The 19,390-nt window shown below is 43.4% G+C and overlaps 1 protein-coding gene across 7 annotated transcripts in view; it reads right to left on the bottom strand.

The window, feature by feature from the left end:
- Nucleotides 1-1,825, bottom strand: part of SLC44A1 (solute carrier family 44 member 1) — an 88,354-nt gene extending 86,529 nt beyond the window's left edge. For all 7 annotated transcript variants that reach the window (XR_005603790.1, XR_005603789.1, XM_039566628.1 and 4 more), the window contains exon 1: nucleotides 1,591-1,825. Coding sequence is in view for 5 of the 7 variants with exons in the window: in XM_039566628.1 (XP_039422562.1) it covers nucleotides 1,591-1,617 (27 nt within the window). In the remaining 2 variants the exon portion in view is untranslated. The remainder of the gene's footprint in view (nucleotides 1-1,590) is intronic.
- Nucleotides 1,826-19,390: the final 17,565 nt, after the last annotated feature.

Below are 19,390 nucleotides of genomic sequence, written 5' to 3'. Positions count from 1 at the left end.
GTTCCCTATTGCAACTGGACAGCTCTCCGCAGTGTTCTGCATTGGAAGGACAGAGCTCTTATATAAAAAAAAAAAAAAAGTCTGCCTGAACGGATGAGCTACAAAAACTCATCTGTGTGATGAGTCATCTGGGACAGCAGAGACAGACTTTCCCACATAAGCAGTCTGCTGGAAGCTGGATTCAGCCACTGCAAGTGACACAGCCAAAGGAAACTAACATTTACAAGTGAGCAAAGCACAGCCAAGGCATCAGTCGTGATCGTACTACAGCCTTCAGAAAAGAGCCAAGCAAAAAAGCAGCATAGCTTTAGCCGTGTTGTTTAAAGGGAAAGTTAAAATGGGAAGCACAGCCACAAACTGGAGCGTTGGGTGGAGCTCCCGATTGTGCCTTGCCTGGCAGCACCACTCTGGGGGAAAAAAAGGAGTCAGTAAGGGCAAAGCAGAGCGAAGGGGGAGGGGGAAGAAAGAAAAGCCGACCTCGGAAACAAGAGATGTGCACGGGACCAATCACACACAGGGAAATGGATGTAGGGAGGCACCTGAACCCTTGGACATAGTCCTAATCCCAGCCTCCTTCCTCACTGTGTCTCCCTTTCCAGAGGCAGTGGATTTGAGGGATGCCCTGGGCATGATGACTTTCCTCCCACGGAATAGCCTCTCTCTCTCGGGTGGGGCAGTAGGGACCCCAAAGAACATGCTGCAAGAACGGAAAGGCATGCAGAGCTATCTAGGGAGATGTATTGAGGCATGGCGGGGGGAGGTGGGGTGGGGATCACAGGACAGTGGTGCAAGGCACTACGAGGATGGCAGGTAAGAACTGGAGGTCTGCAGCTGCAGCCATAGCAAGGAACTGGAGCAGGGTATGGCAAAGATTGCAAAGCCAAAGGAGGGCTGGGGAAGAAGGGGAAAGGTGAAGCTGATCCACAGGGGAAGCACCACACAGAACAGCATGCAGGGATAGAACTGCGCAGCACGGTAGGAGCAAGGCTATGGGAGGTGAACAAGGGGGTGCATAACCATAAGCGGGAAAAGCACAGCTACAGAGGGAGCAAAAAGGTTCACAGTTCATGTGCATGGCTTGGGGCGAGTGGATGTGAGAGGGCTGTACCCAGCCACGAAACAGCAAGGCTACGGAAGAGGAAAGCAAGGGAGTCACAGTCATGGGAGAGCAGAGCTGATGGTGGAGGAGCGTGAAGGGGAGAAGGAAAGCAAGGGGCTCCCAGCCATGAGAGAGTATGGTTACAGACTGGGACACGGGCGAGCGCGCAGCCACGGGAGAACGGCGCTACAGGTGTAGCGAGGGGATGCACCGCCACAGCAAAGCGGAGCTCTGTGGTGGGAGGCAGCAAAGCGGTGCGCAGCCTAAGGGAAGCTGTGCTGCGAGGGGCACAAGGGGATGCACGGCCGCCAGAGAGCGCGGCTGTGGAGGGGACAGGCGGCTGCGCAGCCACAGGACAGCGACAGGGGCAGACCCGGGGCCGGGAGGGGCACAGCCACGGGGCGGGCAGCGGGGCCGCGGGCGGCTGTGACAGGGCCCGGCAGAGGAGAGCGGCGGGGTTGGAGGAAGGGAGGGGGACACGGGCCACTCACGTGCGCGGCGGAGCTGCAGCAGCCCATGGCGTCCGCGGGTCTCTGCCCCGGAGGTGCCCGCTAGGCATCCACTCGCTGCGACTCCCCGCCCCGAGCGGCGGTGTGGTGCGGGGCGCACGGAGGGCGGCACGGAGAGAGCGCCGGCGAAGCGGCGGGGACGGCGGGGCCCGGTCAGACGAGCGCGGCTGCACCACAAGCGCCGCCGCGGCGCCCCCTCATCCTCCTCCCCCGCGCCGCGGCCGCTCGAGGAAGGGGCGGAACCGGGGGGTGGGCGGGGCCTGTAGAGGCGGGGCCCGGGTGGGCGTGGCCAGGGCTCCGCGGCGCGGGGGGTACCTGCCCGGCCGGCGGCCCCGCCCCCGCCCCGCCCCCCGCGCGCCGCCGCCGCTTCCGGTGCGGCAATGGCGGCGGAGGTGCCGCCGCTGTAGAGCTGTTTGTCCTTAGGCCGCGTCCTTCGCTCGCCCCACGGGCAGTGTGTGACCCGGAGCGGGGGCAGCTGAGTGAGGAACCCAGGCTCTGCTCAGTGGGGCTTCCCGCTGAGAAGAAGAAAAGAGCCGCTCGTATGACACCGTAGTATGTACGCATTTGGAGCCAAGAATTTGTAGTAGAATCATGCACCATTTCTACACTTCTTTTAACGCTTCCAGGCATGGCCTTAACCACTTTCCTGGGCAGTCTGTTCCAATGCCTGACCACGCTTATGGTAGAAGAATGTTTTGTAATATCCAGTATAAACTTCCCTTGGCATAGCCTGAGGTCAGTTCCTGTTACCTGGGAGAAGAGGCCGATCCCTACTTGGGTACACCCTCCTTTCAGGCAGCTGTAGAGAGTGATACCGTCACCCTTTCAGCCTCCTTTTCTCCAGGTGAAACAACCCCAGCTCCCTCAGTCACTCCTCATAAGACTTGTGCTCCAGACCCTTCACCAGTTCCACTGCCATTCTCTGAACACACTCCGGTGCCTCAATGTCCTTGGGTAGGGCCCAGAGCAGGACACAGAACTTGAGGTGTGGTCTTACCAGCGCCAAGTACAGGGGGACGATCCCTGGTCCTGCTGACCACACTGTTGCTGATACAGGCCAGGATGCCATCAGCCTTCTTGGCCACCTGGGCATGCTGCTGGATCATGTTCAGGCACTGTTCATGTTCAGCATTCCTAGGGCCTCTTCTACCACACAGCTTTCAGCCACTCTTCCGCCAGCCTGCAGCAACTGCATGGGGACCCAAGGGCAGGACCTGGCACTTGGCCTTACTGAACCTCTTACCACTGGTCTTGGCCCATCAATCCAGCATGTCCAGATTCTTCTGCAGAACCTCCCTACCCACAGCATGTCAACATTCCCACTCAACTTGGTGTCATCTGCACAGTGACTAAAGGGGCACTCAATCCCCTCATCCAGGTCATTGAAAAAAACTGATAATTATTATAAATATATGTAAGTACATATTACACAGGCCCAATACTGAGCCCTGGGGAACACCACTAGTGACCAGTTGCCAAGTGGGTGTAGCACTATTCACCACCACTCTTTGGGCTCAGCCATCCAGACCTTTTTTTATCCAGCAAACAGCACATATATCCAAGCCATGAGCAGCCAGGTTCCCTAGGAGAATACTGTGGGAGACAGAGTCAAAGGCTTTGCTCAGGTCCGCAAACACCCACAGCCTTTCCCTCAAGCACTAAGGGGATCACTCTGTCATAGAAGGAGATCATGTTGGTCAATGAAGACCTGGCTTTCCTAACACCATGCTGGCTGGTCCTCATCCCCTGATCGTCCTGTACATACCATGTGATCGCACTCAAGGTGATCAAAGTCCATAACCTTCCTGGGCACTGAGGTCCTGCTGACATGGCCTGTAGTTTCCTAGATCCTCTGTCATGTCCTTCTTGTAGTTGAGCATCACATTGGCTAACATCAGTCCCCTTTAAGGTATGCTTACTGGCCCAGCAGTTGTGTTTGAACATGGCCTAAACATATGAAGCAATACTCTGTTAATATTTTTTTTGCCGAATCTTAACTCAGTAGCGGAATTATCTACTATTCTATCAATATAGTAGAATATCCAGGATTAGAAATAGTATCGCAATGACTTAAGTATAAAATGATCCTTTGACAGGCAGAATGAGAAAAAGGAGACCTTGTGACTAGAGAAGGAGTTTTGTTAGGCTTCCAAAAAAAACCCAGAAACTGACATGTGGGTGAGTTGTGAATCACACTGGGTTTTTTAGCTCTTGTCAGTTTAATGGCAAGTAGAATCATGGAATTGTTTCAGTTGGAAAAGACCTCTAAGATCATTGCATCCAACTATAACCCAGCACTGCCGAGTCCCCTGCTAAACCATGTCCCTAAGAGCCACATCTACATATCTTTTAAATACCTCCAAAGTTGATGACTCATCGGTAACATCACAATTTTCACATTTTATAATACCTAGTTAAAATACCGATTTACCATTTAAATGTACATTGCTATTACTTTTATTGTTCCATCTTGTTCTATCCAAATATTTCTGTGGTGTTCAAAGATGTGGCCATCAAAGAACTGTTTTGCAGGAGCACTCTCTAGAAGGAATTGTTATTTTGTGATTGACACGGGAATTGATAACAAGAAGTTTGTAGCCAATTCTTGTGTACCTTTGGAGCCATCAGTATCTCTGTTCCTCCGTTTTGCCATTTATAGAATTGACTTTTGTATCTCTCTTCCTCCGTTTTGCCATTTATAGAATTGACTTTTGTCCCAGTGTTTCTCTTTTGTGTCTGCTTGGGTATCAAAAGCATTAGGTCTGTGCCATAGATGTTATTTAGTCAGTCTGTTAAACAGACTAAATTCAATTTTTTAAAATAGTCTATTCATTTAGGACTTTTGCTTCATTTAGGACCTCAAAGTGTTGTCATGGAAATTTAATTCTACCTCCTACTTTTTTGCACGTAGACTTAACATATTCAGCATGATTACCAGAAGAGAGTAATGAGTTAAAACACAGTGTCTGTCCCCAAATTTGTGGACTCTTAAAAAAAAAAATATTCTAGCCAAAAATGAAAAGCCTTGTGCAGCTGCAGAGAGGTGGTAATGGTAACTTCACAGTGATTAAAAAATGCTTGTCCTTCATTGGCTAGGGGAGCCTTTATGGAAAAGCTTGTAAAGACATACCAGCTGTAGCATAGGTAACTGGGATTTAGTGCAGGTATGTTACAATTGTAGAAATTATTTGAACAGATACCAGTGTTAGAAATAATCACCAGAATCTCTGCCTCTGGACCAATGAGATTAGTTACGTTTTTGGTAGGGATGCAGTAATAGCAGTAGCAGTAGTTGCCTGGCTCTCACTAGTTTTACTGTGCTTTGTCTGGTCAGTCACGCAAAGGAGAGGAAAACTTAAAATTTGATTCTGGCTTATTCATAATTATATGTGCTTTTATATTTATTTAGATTAGCATTTCATGAAGGAACTGAAATGAGACTTGCTGAATCTTAGATCAGTATTACAGAAGTTGAACTTTAAGCATATGTTCATCTTTTGACTTGTGCTTTTTGGATACATTTCTGAAGCTGGTAATGGGCTCTAAGGCATGGTTACATCACAAGCTGCTAAAGAGCAAATCTGACTGCCCAAATTTACTGTTATTTTCCTTAAGAGATTTGAGTCTGCCCTTCTGCCCTAGCCAAGAGCTTCATCTGTATTTTCATTTCATTGCTAGAATGAAAATGACAGGTAAGAGTTTTTCAAGTATTGTCTGATACTGAGAAAGAGAGACAACAACAGAGAGAAAGCCCTAGAATGACAGAAATGCCTTTAGTACTTGAGAAAATTGTAGGTTATGTCCAAACTGCTTCTATTCTGAGAAGAAAGCATTAATTGTATGGTAATATTTACCTTTTCTTTTCTCACCAGGTGCAACATCTTGACCTTATCCACCCATATTTAAAACCTTAAGGATTTTACAAAGTACAATATAATCTCTATCTTTTGTTTCATGTTAATGAGAAATACCTTTAAAATAGTATTAGATAAAATTCAGTACTTTTTGATATGTTTTTAAGTGTGAATTTTGAGATGGAATTTTTGAACAGGCTCAATTCTGAATGAAGTGCACAACTAAGAGGTAGTCAAAACTTGGCCTTGCCATTAATGAAATGGGAAGCAATGCGTTTTGCAAACTAAAAATTGAATATTGTTGCAGTCAGTCTGTTTGCCTCCTTCTTCTAATTGACAAACTTTGCTTTTTATCATTCTGCTGACTTCTCCTACCTACCAATAAATCTGCATCTATGTGTGCTTGGCAACCACTCTGAATTTTTAAAAATCCCATCCTGTGTGCTCAGCTTCCATATTCTTGGGGTTGTTTTTATTTGATTTTGGCTTTTTTGGTTGTTCTGGTGTAGCGGGTTGGTTTTGTAACCAGGCGGAAACACCAATTTAGTGTAGTGGTTTGGTCCAAAATACTCATTACTGTTTATCTGCTGTGAGATAAGAATTAGGAGAAATGCAAAGCAGGCACCAAACTTGAAAGAATATAAAGAAGTTTATTAACAGACCTAAAAGAAGGGGAAAAAAATTATACCATATCTTCAGAACTCTCCTCCTCCCCCCACCTTCCTCCCTTCTCCCACTGACAATGTAAAAAGACAGCCCTTAAGATGTTCAGTCTGTTTACCACTTTCATAATAACCTTGTTCAGTCCATTTAGAAAGAGAAGTCTCTTCTTGCTTGTGCTATGAAAACATTATCACAACGAGCCAGTTTTTTGGGGTACAATTTTAAGGTTGAGCCGTTCAGAAACAAAACACAGAGGCCATTCTCCTTCCCTGGGAGCAAAGGGTCTTCCTCATCTTCATCATTAGGACTATCTCTGGGAGCATCTCTAGGAACTGAGGTTTTCTCCTTTCCCATTTGGAGCAAAAGTCCTCATCGCTTCCATCTCTCCCTGTCCAAACTTCTCATGAAATTACAGCTGTGTCAGCATCTGCCTATCTCAGCGCAGGTGCTTTTGCTCACGAGTTGAACACTCCACCCCCCATATCTTCATGAAATTACAACGGGATACTCTGATATATCATAGCTTCACAACAGAATTTCAGCTTTAAGCATCTCCTCTCTCTCTTCCCTCAGGTTTTCAGCTCTTCACAGCACTAAAAGGGTTAATCTCACCTCGGCCTTGCAGCTGTGTGTCTTATCGCTGTTGGTCACCTGGCCTCTGCCGGACATCGGACATCGGTGCTGCTTTCGCTGAAATCTTGGCCGCAGTGGAGGTGGGGGGTTCCGAGCCGCTCTGGCTGCCCACAGCCCTGCTGAGGGGTCATCCTGGAGCCCGGCCCGGCCCGGCCCGGCCTGGCCTGAGCAGGGGCCGGGCCCACTGGCCCCCACACGGGGCCCGCAGTCACCTGTCCCAGCGCTGGAAACGAGAGAGAGCTTGGAGGGAGAGTTTGTCTATTCTTAAGTGTGGATCACAGAGGCGGTCACAACTTTAAGTGGCTTAAAGAATTGTCCATATTCAAACTGCCCAGCTGATAGGTTCTATCAAGTCCCAGTGGAAGCTGTAAGCACCCCTTAGCAAGGTCATCCCTTCCGGGACTATGCTTGCTAACCTATGACATCTGGTTTTATGGGGTTTTGAATTTATTTAAATACAGAACCACATGTATTCGCTCCATAATGTGCCCAGTGAATGGACTTCATTTTCGTATACTCATGTATTGATGCAGTTTTAGGAGTGATTCTGCTATTTCAGCCAAATACTAATGGAAGAACATCCTGAGAAGGAATTGCAGCAAACACATGGCAAATAGGATGTCAGCCTGTCTCTATGAGCAATAAGGGGATAAAACCCACTGACCTGCTCAGACCCCTGTGGTCCTATATATCTCAGAACCCATGTGAAACAGATCATCTTTCTGAAAAGTTAAACCATGCCATTGTACATTTTTTAGTGCTGTGGAATGACAGCATAGAGGCTTGTGTCAAATCATACAGGACACCAATAACAAAGCAGAGAACTGAAACTGTATATTACAAACTCCAGCTTGTATACTAAAAATCCTGTCAGTTGTGATTTTTTGTCAGTCAAGGTAAAAACATTCAAGGCATCCTTCTTTGGAATTAGAATAGTAGGATTCTTGCAGACTTTTTGATTGCTGACTAAGAAAAGATGCACAGTGCTCAGTAAGTCTGAGTTCTCACCAGTTAAAGCTAGTATTTTCTTCTTGCTGCATGTCTGACCACAGAAGAACAGGTCAATTCAGTAAACCCTCTGAGAAAGTCAGAAAACCTAATGTGATCCTACTTTGTACTGCAGTACATATATATATACATACAATGAGTCATATTAGGTCTGTTTCAATGTAGACACTGAAGACTCCGAGGAAAGAGAAAAGAGTATAGAGCTTTTTGAATGAATCAGGAAGGTGAAATTTTCTTTCTCCAGTCCTAAATCAAAATTTTGGTCCATTATACTCTTAGAGACGTAACTTTCTGGTGAGAGGATAGAGGTGTACAGTAGAGATCCTGTCTGTAGAAGGCTATCAAAAATATTCAGGACTCATTAGAAGATTATCATTTTGGTGTGTTAAGAAAATGGCTTTCTAAGCATTTCGTTTAGGTACTGCTTTGTACCTAGGGTAGTACATTCATGCCATACTGAAAGTAAAATGGATATTCTTTGTATATTAAAGTGTGGGGGTTTGCCCTATTTAATACCTATTAGACTTCATTCTAATGTCAGATCACCTGTGCATGAAGAACTGTATGAATAGACCATTTCATGCAAGCGGAACACCTGTTGCACTTTTACATCGTTACCAGCCTGAGCCAGAATCACGCTAGCAATTTGCAGCTGAAATGTTCCATATCTGGTATCCAAGCCCCCCAAAAAATCCACTTTTCAGAAAATGTTCTTTAAAATACCTAGGATGGTGCTGTTGTGTGTGCATGGAGGTGGGGATGGGGTGTGCAATGATGGCACGGTAGCAATCAAAACAGAAGAATTTATTTCAGCCTCTTGAGAAAGTTCTGTGTTACCCAAAGGAGACATACAAAGCCAAGTACAAGCCTTCCTGTAGAGACTGTGCCATCATAATACGTGATGAGCTATTACAATCTCGTGTCATTTCACTCCAGGAAAATTATGGCTCCCATAATGAGGATGTCAGACTACAGATGAAGGACTGCCTGCTACAAATCTCTTACAAGGCTGCTGCTGTAAATCTCTTGGAGAAAAGTCATTGCCTAAAAAAACTAAGCTAGAGGGACCTGCCATTTGTTTTCTTAGGGAAGATAGGAAGAGGGGCTATAGAGGGAGGTACTGTTCCATTCTACACTCTTTAATGTTATGCAAGGAATCACTCATCAAGGAAGGTTCAGCTCTTTCTCATAGTAAGAGGAGAAAGGAGACATGGCTATATTCAAAGTGTTGTATTGCTCTGGCCTTCTGCATAGTATTTTGTGTGAGAGAGGAGTAGAAACATCCATCTCCAGAGGCTGAATTTAATAGCGTGGTTGTAGTAATAGCCAGCTAATGATTGATAGATTGGCACAGGTCTGGACTATTGGTTATGCTGAATATTTGCAGTGGGCTCAGAAGTGGCATTCAATTCAGGTGCAGGCTTAAGACCAAGGGCTGCTTTACCATGGACACAAACACATTCATATACTCAATGTAAGTGAATAGACACTGATGGAGCTCAAAATATTGTTCTGTATCCTGTGTGTGAGTCCTTGAAAGTAGTCTTTTGAAACTTTCAGGCTGAGTTAAATCAGAAAGGTAGATAGAGATATTGAACTGTCAGGGGGGTCAGCATAATTCAGCTCCGTACTGCAGCTGACAGTATACATACAGCCAATACAGCTGGTAGTGACAGTTAACGAAAGAAGATAATAGGGCCTTCATGTTGAATTTCACTGGATTTTTTTCCTTCTGGGGTGGGTTCTAAAGGTCCCAGCTGCAATGCTTGGTTGTTCTTTGAGTCACTCATATTTACCTTCAAAATTAGGGTAATAAAAATTTGAAAAGCAATTTCTTTTAATACAATGGCCAGCACTCCAATTACAAAAAGAAGTACATAAATATGTATAAACAGGCATCAAGATCTATTTGAAACTGATGATCTCAGCCTGTTTGTTTCCTCCATATATAGACATGCTTATCTTTAAATTCATAACAAGTACTTTGCTTAGTGAAAGCCTGTAATTGATCGAAAGAATGTTTGAAAATCTGGTGTTATGTTACTTTTTCTGGCTTACAGAAAATATGAGGACTTTCAGAAGTTCTACACATCCATCAGCTCCTGTTAATATTGAGTTTCTGTTGGAATAAAAAAGCACACTGCTTATTTAAGAAAATAATTGCAAGTGGTAGAACTTGTGTGACCTTATTGGCCTAGTTGCAGGGTTTCCATCCTTGCTGGTCCTGGAGACCAGGATGGTACCATCAATGGCTCTCCAGTGGATGTAGGTTTCATCTGCTTAGCAGTATCAGCTATCAGGCTGCCCATGTCCTTTGAACCAGGCATGTGTTAGTTGACACAATCTCATACTACTAGGTCTGGGGTCTAAGGCCACAAAAAGATTGGATGGAGGAAAAAAATACTTGCCCATCTGCAATAATCACTGTAGTATAAACACCAAAGAAAAAACACTGGCTGACAGTATTCTTGAGAAGAGCAGTTCTAATAACTTCTTCAAGCATTTTTTCTTGTCAGCACTTTATCTTTGATTAGCAGGTCTTTGATTATCTAGAGGCTATGGCTCACCTGGAGAATTTGCAGAGGTACAGTTGCTTCTGATTGTTCATTCAAACTCAAAAGTATTTTACAGGAACACAATCAGCCAATTTTTTTATTGTTTATTTTGTTTTGGCCACACTGTTTCATTTGACAAAATATTCCCCTAAATACTGGAATAATATCCACCAAGTAAGTTGTTTTGTAACATGTAGGATTTGTCAGCAGGAAATATATTTCTCTGCCTTTCCCAAAAATATTAATTCAGTAGTATTCCAGAATGTTCTTGTTGCTCTTCGCCTCTACCTGACACCATTCTAACTCCAGCCTCTAGTCACCTGCACCAGGTTTTCCTGTTATTAATGCTTCTGTTGACAGTTGGTGTAAGCTCCTAAGTGAAAGAATACCTCCAAAATATAAGCAGAAACAGTCTGCTTGTAGAGATAATAGTCTGAAAAGCCAAACTTGTTGTTTCACTTGAAGATACATCACTCTTGAACAGGTGACATTGAGAAATAGCTCTTTTGCTGTGGCATCTTCACAGTTGTGGCAGACAAGCAAAAGTGTTTAACTTCTGCTGCAGGACTAATGAGCAAGTGATTAATAACACAGAACTCAGACATTGAGGTGAAGGGACACAGGCAACAGGCTCAAGAGATGGATGAATGTGGAAAGAGTGCTAATAACTGACTCAAGAGGTTTTTGTTATTTGTCCTGTCACTGTCCCTGTTATCTCACTGACTGGTTCCAGAAACCTGACCAAAGCAGCTAGCTAGGCATAGACCACAGAGTCTCTGACAGACCCTGGGTACAAAAGTGCAGTTTTATCCATTTTCATGGCACACTGGAAAAATTCTGGGGCAGGATGCAGTGTGTGATATGGACACTTTTGTTCCTGGTAGGAGGGATTGCAGAAGACTGAGAAGTGTGTCGCTTTGAAATTCAAAAGATTTCATGAGACAGTTTTCAAGCTGAAAGATGGAAAAAATTTAAATGTGGAAAACCAGTTTTTAGCAGTGCTACGGGAACATTGTACATTTTAGAGAGGTGTCATCTATCCACCAAGTGTATTGACGTGGATGCTTGTGATAGCTCATTACCAGAAAGCCTCTTGTTTTAGAGGTAGTTGAGGACATCTTTCCCTTCTTGCTTCAGATCCTCAGTAGGTAGGGTCCAGCACACATCCACATTCCAGACGTTTACTTGGCTGAGTTAAGTTTAGCTGTCTGAGCCCAAGGTCAGCTACTTCCCTAGTGAGAACTGTTGTAGAGAAGGCCAGAGGTGAGGGCCTGCCCCTTGTCTCCCTTGGGAGCTACTCTGTTCAACCTGATCATTGTTTCTGTCCCTGATTCTGAGTAAAACTTGCCATTCTGCATCTCAGCTCCTTGTTGGTGAGGTCCTCACTCACAGGAGCCATAACAAAGCTCCTGGCTACAAGCCCACCTCCCTCACTGCTTCCTAATGTGCTGTGCATTTGAGACAGCTGGAGGGTATGGCCAGTCTGTGCTTGCAAAACAGGAAAAGCAGATGAATGAAAACAGTGAAAGGCAGGAAGATTTATGAATAGAGAGAGAAAACACAGGTTCTCAGACAATTTACATTAGAAATTGTACTTTGCAGAACAAAACCTCAACAGTGGTAAATGTTGCCACACCACAAAGACAGATTTCAGTAGCTGTTTGTTTTGCAGTAGGAAAAAAGAATTCCCTATTTTTTCTTTTAAAAAGATAAACTCCCCTGCTTTTTTAGATAATAATCTAATTACTGAGATAATGCAAATACTGTTGGACGTAGTGCACTGCTGTTCACTTGTTTTTCAAATTAATGCCTCCCTCCATGAACAGTTGGTTCTGTTTGGATTAATGACCAAGGACAGAGTCTGGTATAGAGCAGACATTGTACTTCAGATATCAAAATTAATTTCTGACAGATTTAGGGAAAGATTTCTGCATTGCTAAGAAGTTTCAATTTCAAGGAACTTGCATTTTTCAATGAGAAACGATTTAGTCAAAATATTTCTTAAAACAAGAGAACTCAATTGCAATAAAAGTGATGGTAAACTAATAGTCTCAAATAGCTTCAGTTGGGATTGAGATACCTGTGCTCTTTTTCAGGTGTTATCCCATCACATTTTCCTCTGAGGTCAACCTCAGAGGCTTTCCTAAAATAAATGTCTTCCTACTGTAAAGCTTTTCTTTCATCAGAGACACCACTTCCACAAAATCTCCAAAGGACATATTCTGCTGCTTAGCACTGGTGGCAGGGTACAGGGAAGGTGGGGGACTTCTTCTACCTCTCTAATGAGTGGAGCTGCCTTTATCAGGGAGGTAGGCTAACTTACGGAAGAATTAGGAGAGCTGACTGCATTTCATCCTTCTTTAGAGCAAGCCTTCTGTGGGAGTAGATTTAGGACACTGTATTTTCCTGTGAAATTTCTTGGAGAAATAGATAATCTCCGTCTCAGGTACTGAGCTTGCAGGAAGAATCATGTTTGGTTTATAGCGCAGACCCATTATGTTGTGAGGAGGGTTTGTTCTGTAAGTCATCATGGAAGTCATTAAGCAGGTGTCAAACAGTGTGTGTAACACACCGGTAAAGAAGAGGCAGATGAGCTACCCTCACTCTAAGTAGAGAGGATACTGGCTCCTGCTATATCTCACTGAATATCTCTTGCAGCATTTATTCCTCCCTGTGAGTTTCTAGATGTGCACTATTTCATTAGGATTATGGTTGTTTTGTATTGTTACCATGTCTGTGTCTGCCTGTTCTAGTGTGCCTCACTGCTCTGGAGTAGGAAAGTTGTACCCAATCGTGAGTTGTGGCCTAGTGACTCTTACAACATGTGAGGGACTACAAATGTTTTAACTGTGGTACTGATGTACAGTCAAGTCATCAAATTGTCGAGTTGATTGTCTGTGTCAGGGACAAAGGGTTTTCAAGTCATTAGAACAAGGAAGACGGAGACAGCAAGCCTGGATTCTATTGCAGTCTGCCCTTGCCAAGGTTTTTATGATTAATAGCAGACTTTATTAATTAGTAACACATCCTTTAAGCAGCTTAGCTTTTTGCCTTTTTGTTATTTCAACTGTAGTTTTCTATGCATTTGCCACCCCCTTTACCCTGAAGGGCAGTTTTGCTGAAGGTAAGCACTGAGAAATGTGGCAGGTAGCAATGAGTTTATACCTATCTAGCTTAGGAATGCTTCCAGGGCAGATATGTAGAAGCTAAAGTTTTTAACCCATGTGATTTTGCTCTGAAATCATGTTTCTAAACACCACACAATTTGCTGTTTCCCTTCGTAACAGCAGGCACAGCAACCTTTACCTAATGCTTTGTCTCCTCCTAGAACCTGTGCACAAGACAGAGGACAATGAAAATAATGTGAGGAGATTTTGGGCAGTGACGAGTACATGCATTTTCACTGGATGCAGGTGATGTCTTTTTTGTGTACAGCTCAGTTCAGAGCCATCTGACATTTTAGCAAATTGCAAAATTGTATCGACTCACTGTGTGGCTGACACACTTTAAAGATGGAGAATCCTGATTGCTGTCCAGTAAGCAAAAGGACTGTGAAAGAACATCAGTGTCTGCTGCCTTCCCCTCTTCCCATATTGTATTTCTGTGCAGCCAATAACTGAATCTGCTTATTGAGCTCCCTGAAGACAAGATCCAGAGGCAGCAGCAGTTCCAGTGTGTGCTGATGAATTAATTGGGTTTGTACATACTTGCTTGGTCATCCTTCTCATGCACTGCTGCGCTGCATACACTCATCTTCTTTTATGCTCTGAGCATGCAGGCAGAGTGCCTGGGTGAACCAAGGGTGCCAGTGGACTTTCAGCAGTGCCCACCCGCCAGCACCTGTGTGAGCCAGGCCTTTCTCAGCCTGTTCATAAACTGCAGGTTCATTTTCGCCGTCAGTAGGTGGCAGAATTTACGTTGTTAAACCATGCAGCATTCTCTTTTTTTTCAGTGCTTACGAACTTCTTAAGCTCTGTTCCTGTAAATCAGTTTCTAAATCCTTATAGGGGGAGCTATGTGAAGGAACAAGCAGGACTCCCTCTCAGGGACATGCTCTGTCCTGCAGCTGATGGATCACTTGCGTTTATGCTGGATTCAAGACATGGGCAAATTTGACACATTCTCCTGTTAATGCAATCTTTCGGGCTTTGATTTGCCAGTCTCAACAGCGGTTTAAGCCTGATTCCAGGCGAGTTTTGTATTTGCTGAATAATATTGGCACGTTTTTATCAATAGGAATCTGCCTCTGAGACATGTCACCTAGGGTTTTTGGTTAACACTGGTGGAAATCAAAGCTCAGACTACATCACAAGGGATCATAAGGGACGTATTTTTTGAGCTAACCAAAAACTTTTGGAAAATTCAGGTTTGGTGAACTTTTTTAGTTGTAACCTCTTTCTGTCAAAGTGCTTCAGGTTGGTTTGAATATTTAGGTCACAAAAAACAAGAGAGAATGTTTGAATAATGTTTCTTATTCCAAGCACCCTTCTGATAAATGAAGAATGTCCAGGGAATATGTTAACATGACTATGATTTTACAGAGAGAATTTAAACTTAGAAAACTGCAGAAATATGAAGCACCTCCAGATCAAATCAGTTTCTAGTTTGATAAATTAATGTTCAAGTTGCTGTATTTTCTGCACTTGACTATAGAATGGGTTAGTCAAAAGAAGGAGCAAATGGGGAGAACAAGGTCTCTGCAATAAGACTGCTGTTTCCTGTCTTGGTAGATCTAGAAATACTGAAATGTCTGAAGGATAGGGTAAATAACTTCTCTGCACCAGGGCTTTCATGCGGCATAGAGAAAAAATCATTCCTGCCACTTTCTTTAATCCTGTAATTGGCATATTTTGTTGTCCTACATACTTCGGAGACAGAGTCTTGCGTAATTCTCCACATAGAATGAAATAGGAAGGAGCACATTCACCCATTCACTGAAGGTTCTGCTTGTCCACAAAAAAGCATAACATTCCAATACATGGATCTGTATAACATTCCAGTATATGGATATGAAGGAATGTGTTTCCCCTTGCAATTTTTTTCCAAATATGCAGAGATCAAATTAGTAGAAGCATTTGAGGAGAACCTGCTAGTATGAAAACTCTTTTCAAGTGTTCTCAGAGGTGAGTGAGATTTCAAGACTTTGAAACAATATCTTTGGCTTCTGGAAGGGAATTCAACTGCAATAAAAAGTTACGGTATTACCTAGCTCTATTTTTCTTTTATTACACAGGCTTCATAATCTTCTGCTCCATGTTCCCAGATTTCAGTGTCTTCAGACTTGAAACCTGATTCCAACTCAGTGCCTTGAGCCCACAGAAAATTATTCTGCATGCACAATTCAATGCCCTTAACCTTTCTCAAGTCTATTCCCCCTATCTAAGAGTACTGAAGGCCCTGAAGGAAAATGATTTGCTCTGGTGATTAAAGTTATTTTATATTTGCTTCCTCCTTCCTTTGGGTGTTTGTACTCAAATGTGTTGTTACCATTCTTCTCTTAGTTTTTTTCTCATTTGTGATAGCAAAAAGAAAAGGGATTTCTTATATGTTAAAGTATATTATTGAGGTGCTTAATGCTTTCATTGCTGCAGTCTTTAATACTAAGATCACTTATTCCTGGGGGTCACTTTCAATCATTTACCATCAGTTCTGGCTAACCTGGGAGGTCCCAGGTGACTGGAGGTTACCCAATGTGATGCCCGTCTACAAGAAGGGCAGGAAGAACAATCCAGGGAATCTCTGGCCTGTCTGACCTCAGTGCTGGGGATGATTATGGAGCAGTGACAGCACTCATCTTGAGATGGCAATCAATTTGTGTGCCACCATGTGACATGTACAGAACAAGCAGGTGATAAGGCCCAACCAGCAGAGGTTTAGGAAAGTCAGGTCCTGCTTGACCAACCTGATCATCTTCTCCAACAGGGTGACCCACTTAGTGGAGAAGAGAATGTGGATATTGTTTACTTGGTGTTAGTAAAGCCTTTGACACTGTCTGAATTCTCCTGGAGAAGCTGTCTGCTCATGGCTTAGATATGTGCACTCTTTTCTGGGCTGAAAACTGACTGGATGGCCAAGCCGTGATGGTGAATGCAGTTAAATGCAGTTGGTAGCCAGTCACAAGTAACAAGGAATATGATGAGAGGAAATTGCATCAGGTTGCACCAGGGGATGTTTAGATCTGATATTAGGAAAATTTTCTTCACAGAAGGGGTTGTGAAGCATTGGAACAGACTGCCCAGTACAGGAGTTGTGTCTCCATTCCCTGAGATATCTAAAAGGCATTTAGAATGGGGGGTTTAGGGACATAGTTTAGTGGTGGACTTAGCAGTGTTAGGTTTATGGTTGGACTTCATGATATTAAGGGTCTTTGTCAACTTAAATCCTCCTATCATTCATGAAAGTGTCATCTTTGATATATATTAAGAAAATTCACATGCAAACTCGACATTGTCCCTCCCTCAAATTCAAAACATACATAGCAAAAGGTGAAATCCAAACTCTAGTCACATCAGACACCAGCTTTTCTTGACTTCAATAGCCTGATGCTTGCATTGTGTCCCTACAGTCAGACTTCTGCTTGTTTTAATCAAGGAGCCCAAGGGAAAGCTTCTGTGTTATGTTCCTAGCTATCACTCAGGTTATTGAAGGTAGGCAGGTAGGCAGGCAGGAAGGCGGGAAGGCAGGAATCAGGAACAGCATCTCCCTCTACATTTGAAATGAGAGCAAGGCTTATTTTTGGCTGTGACATATATGGAAGCTGCTGGAGAGAATTTGACTGAAATACTGGAGAAGTAATTTGTTCCATTTCTGCTGGCTAGGCGAATAAGTGCCTTTTATAAGCATTGCTGCTTAATATGAGAGAATACTTTAAGTTTCATTTCACTGTTCAAATTTTATGATCCTTTTTTCCTCATTAAGATGGAAGGGTACCTTAAAACATTGTGATCAATGTATATACACAGGTTGTAAAAATATTATTTACCCTCATTCAGAATTTGCAATGGCATGGCCATCTTGCCATTTTGTACATTCAAAGACCTGATTTGCCACACAACTGCAGTAATAGTGTATCTAATTTAGTATAAAAGAGTAAGCTCACAACCCAGGGACTCTGCTTTTTTCCACTGTCTAGCCTTAGAAGTCAGACCTGTTCTGTGTTTGAAGAAGACAGCAGCTATTTATGCATACAAAATTCTGCTCTGGAATAAAGACAGAAAGTATTTTTAGTATCCAGTATTTGGATGTCAGCAGAAATGTTGCCAGCTACTGGACTAAAAATAGTTTTTCATGGCAAAGTTTTAACATCCCAATATTATGTCTGTTCTTGCAGGATAGGAGGCTTTTCAGCTTAGAATAGAGTGACACAAGATTTGGTTTGTTTGATTTATGGGTTTTGAAGACCATGCTTCAAAACTTTTGATGACTTCTCAGAGATGGTTGTCAAAAATTATTGCCCACAAGTTTTTGGGTTATTTTGCTCTCCTTAAGTTGTGACTTTATCTAGTAAGTAATGAAATAACTATAGGAGAAGGTCTCCCCACTATACATTCCTGCAGACCTGTCCTAGAAGGACAACTCAGTCTCAGATCTTGATGGATGGAAGGCTGTGATCTAGCAAAGCACTTTACACAGGCAGTTGATTTCAACCATGTGCTTGAATGCTTGGTTGAATGATGATGCACTTCAAGCACATGTGTAATTCTTGGTACACTGTTAACCTGGTGCTTCAAGGGCCAGCAAAGAGGCCTGAGCTCTCACTTCAGGCTTCTGGGGCCATTGGTTGTTTTCTTGTTCCTATCAAATAGATAATCTCAGAATACATGAGTAGTGTGGATACCTTTTGGGACATTTTGAGTATCCGTGAAAAAGACAACTCAAGGCTCTCTTCTCTGAGGAGGGGGTTTGCCTTTGGACGTTCTGTATTGCAGTACCACTGAACTCTGTCAGAACTCCTGCTTCCTGCTAGTTGCCATTATTTTATCTGAAAATAATGACAGGACTTGAAGAGCAGTTCAGTACATGCAGTTTTACTGCTCTGCAAATATTCAGTAGCAATGCATATTGGTGTAGCTCTCATAGACAGGACTGATGGCTCTGTGTTCTGTCCAGTCAGCAAAATGGCATTGCCTTTCCTCTCTTTCCTGTGTTTTGCAATGCTTTTGCAAGTCAGCACATAGAAAGCCTTTGCATGTGTTTAGTTAAGTGAGTAGTGCTTGATGGGCAAGCTCACATGAGGCTAGTAATGAAGAGAATCTTCTCCTCTCCAAGCATTCATCTGCAGTGGTGGCATTGCTGAGCTACAGACTGAAGGATATAAACAGATTATGGAGTGCTAAAGAAAGGAGACATGCCTGCAAGACATTAAGGCAGAAGGAAGCAGCTCTTCATACCCTTGTATGAATACATCAGTGTGTGCAAGCGGGTCAAGAAGTGGGTATTTTAAACCAGTAACAGGTCTGCCCTTTTCCAAAGATGGATCACAGCATTTCTCTCCTCCCTGCCTTATTCTGTAAGAACAGAAGAAGGGACGTATTTGGTCAGACCCTAGGTTTATGTTTTCAACAGAAGCCAAAACACAGGGTTTAAGGAGAACTTTAGGAACAAGCGAGGATGTACTAACCTTTAAATACTCCCCCAGATTCTACTGAGAGAAGTTGATGTGGCCACTAGGATTTTTCTCCTACAGATGTTTAACTACTCTGTGTTTTCTCTGTTGCCTAAGTTATTTCTGCTGCTAGACAGAGCCAGCATACAGTTTTTGTTTCATCCCACCAGAGAGGAGAAAAAGATGAAGTTATGACTATCTGTGTTTCAAGAAAAGACAGGAGACTACTGCTCTTGGGACTGAATACACCCCACATACACTCCTTCAAATTGGTACGTAGTCCCCGTAGGTGGTGAGAAAGGATTTCCTGGAGTGAATACCTTTGTTTTGGAAGTAAAAGTACTGACCCTAATTGGAGAACAAGAAAACACCTAAAAACTTAAAACTACAAGGCAGTAGTAGAACCAACATTTCAAACTGTCATAATATTTGAAGAAAATTAATTTTTCAATATTTGAAAATGG

This window comes from Corvus cornix, chromosome Z (assembly GCF_000738735.6).
Source record: "Corvus cornix cornix isolate S_Up_H32 chromosome Z, ASM73873v5, whole genome shotgun sequence".
NCBI lineage: Eukaryota > Metazoa > Chordata > Aves > Passeriformes > Corvidae > Corvus > Corvus cornix.
Note: the sequence above shows the minus strand (reverse complement) of the source record. Positions and strands in the feature narration are given on the sequence as shown.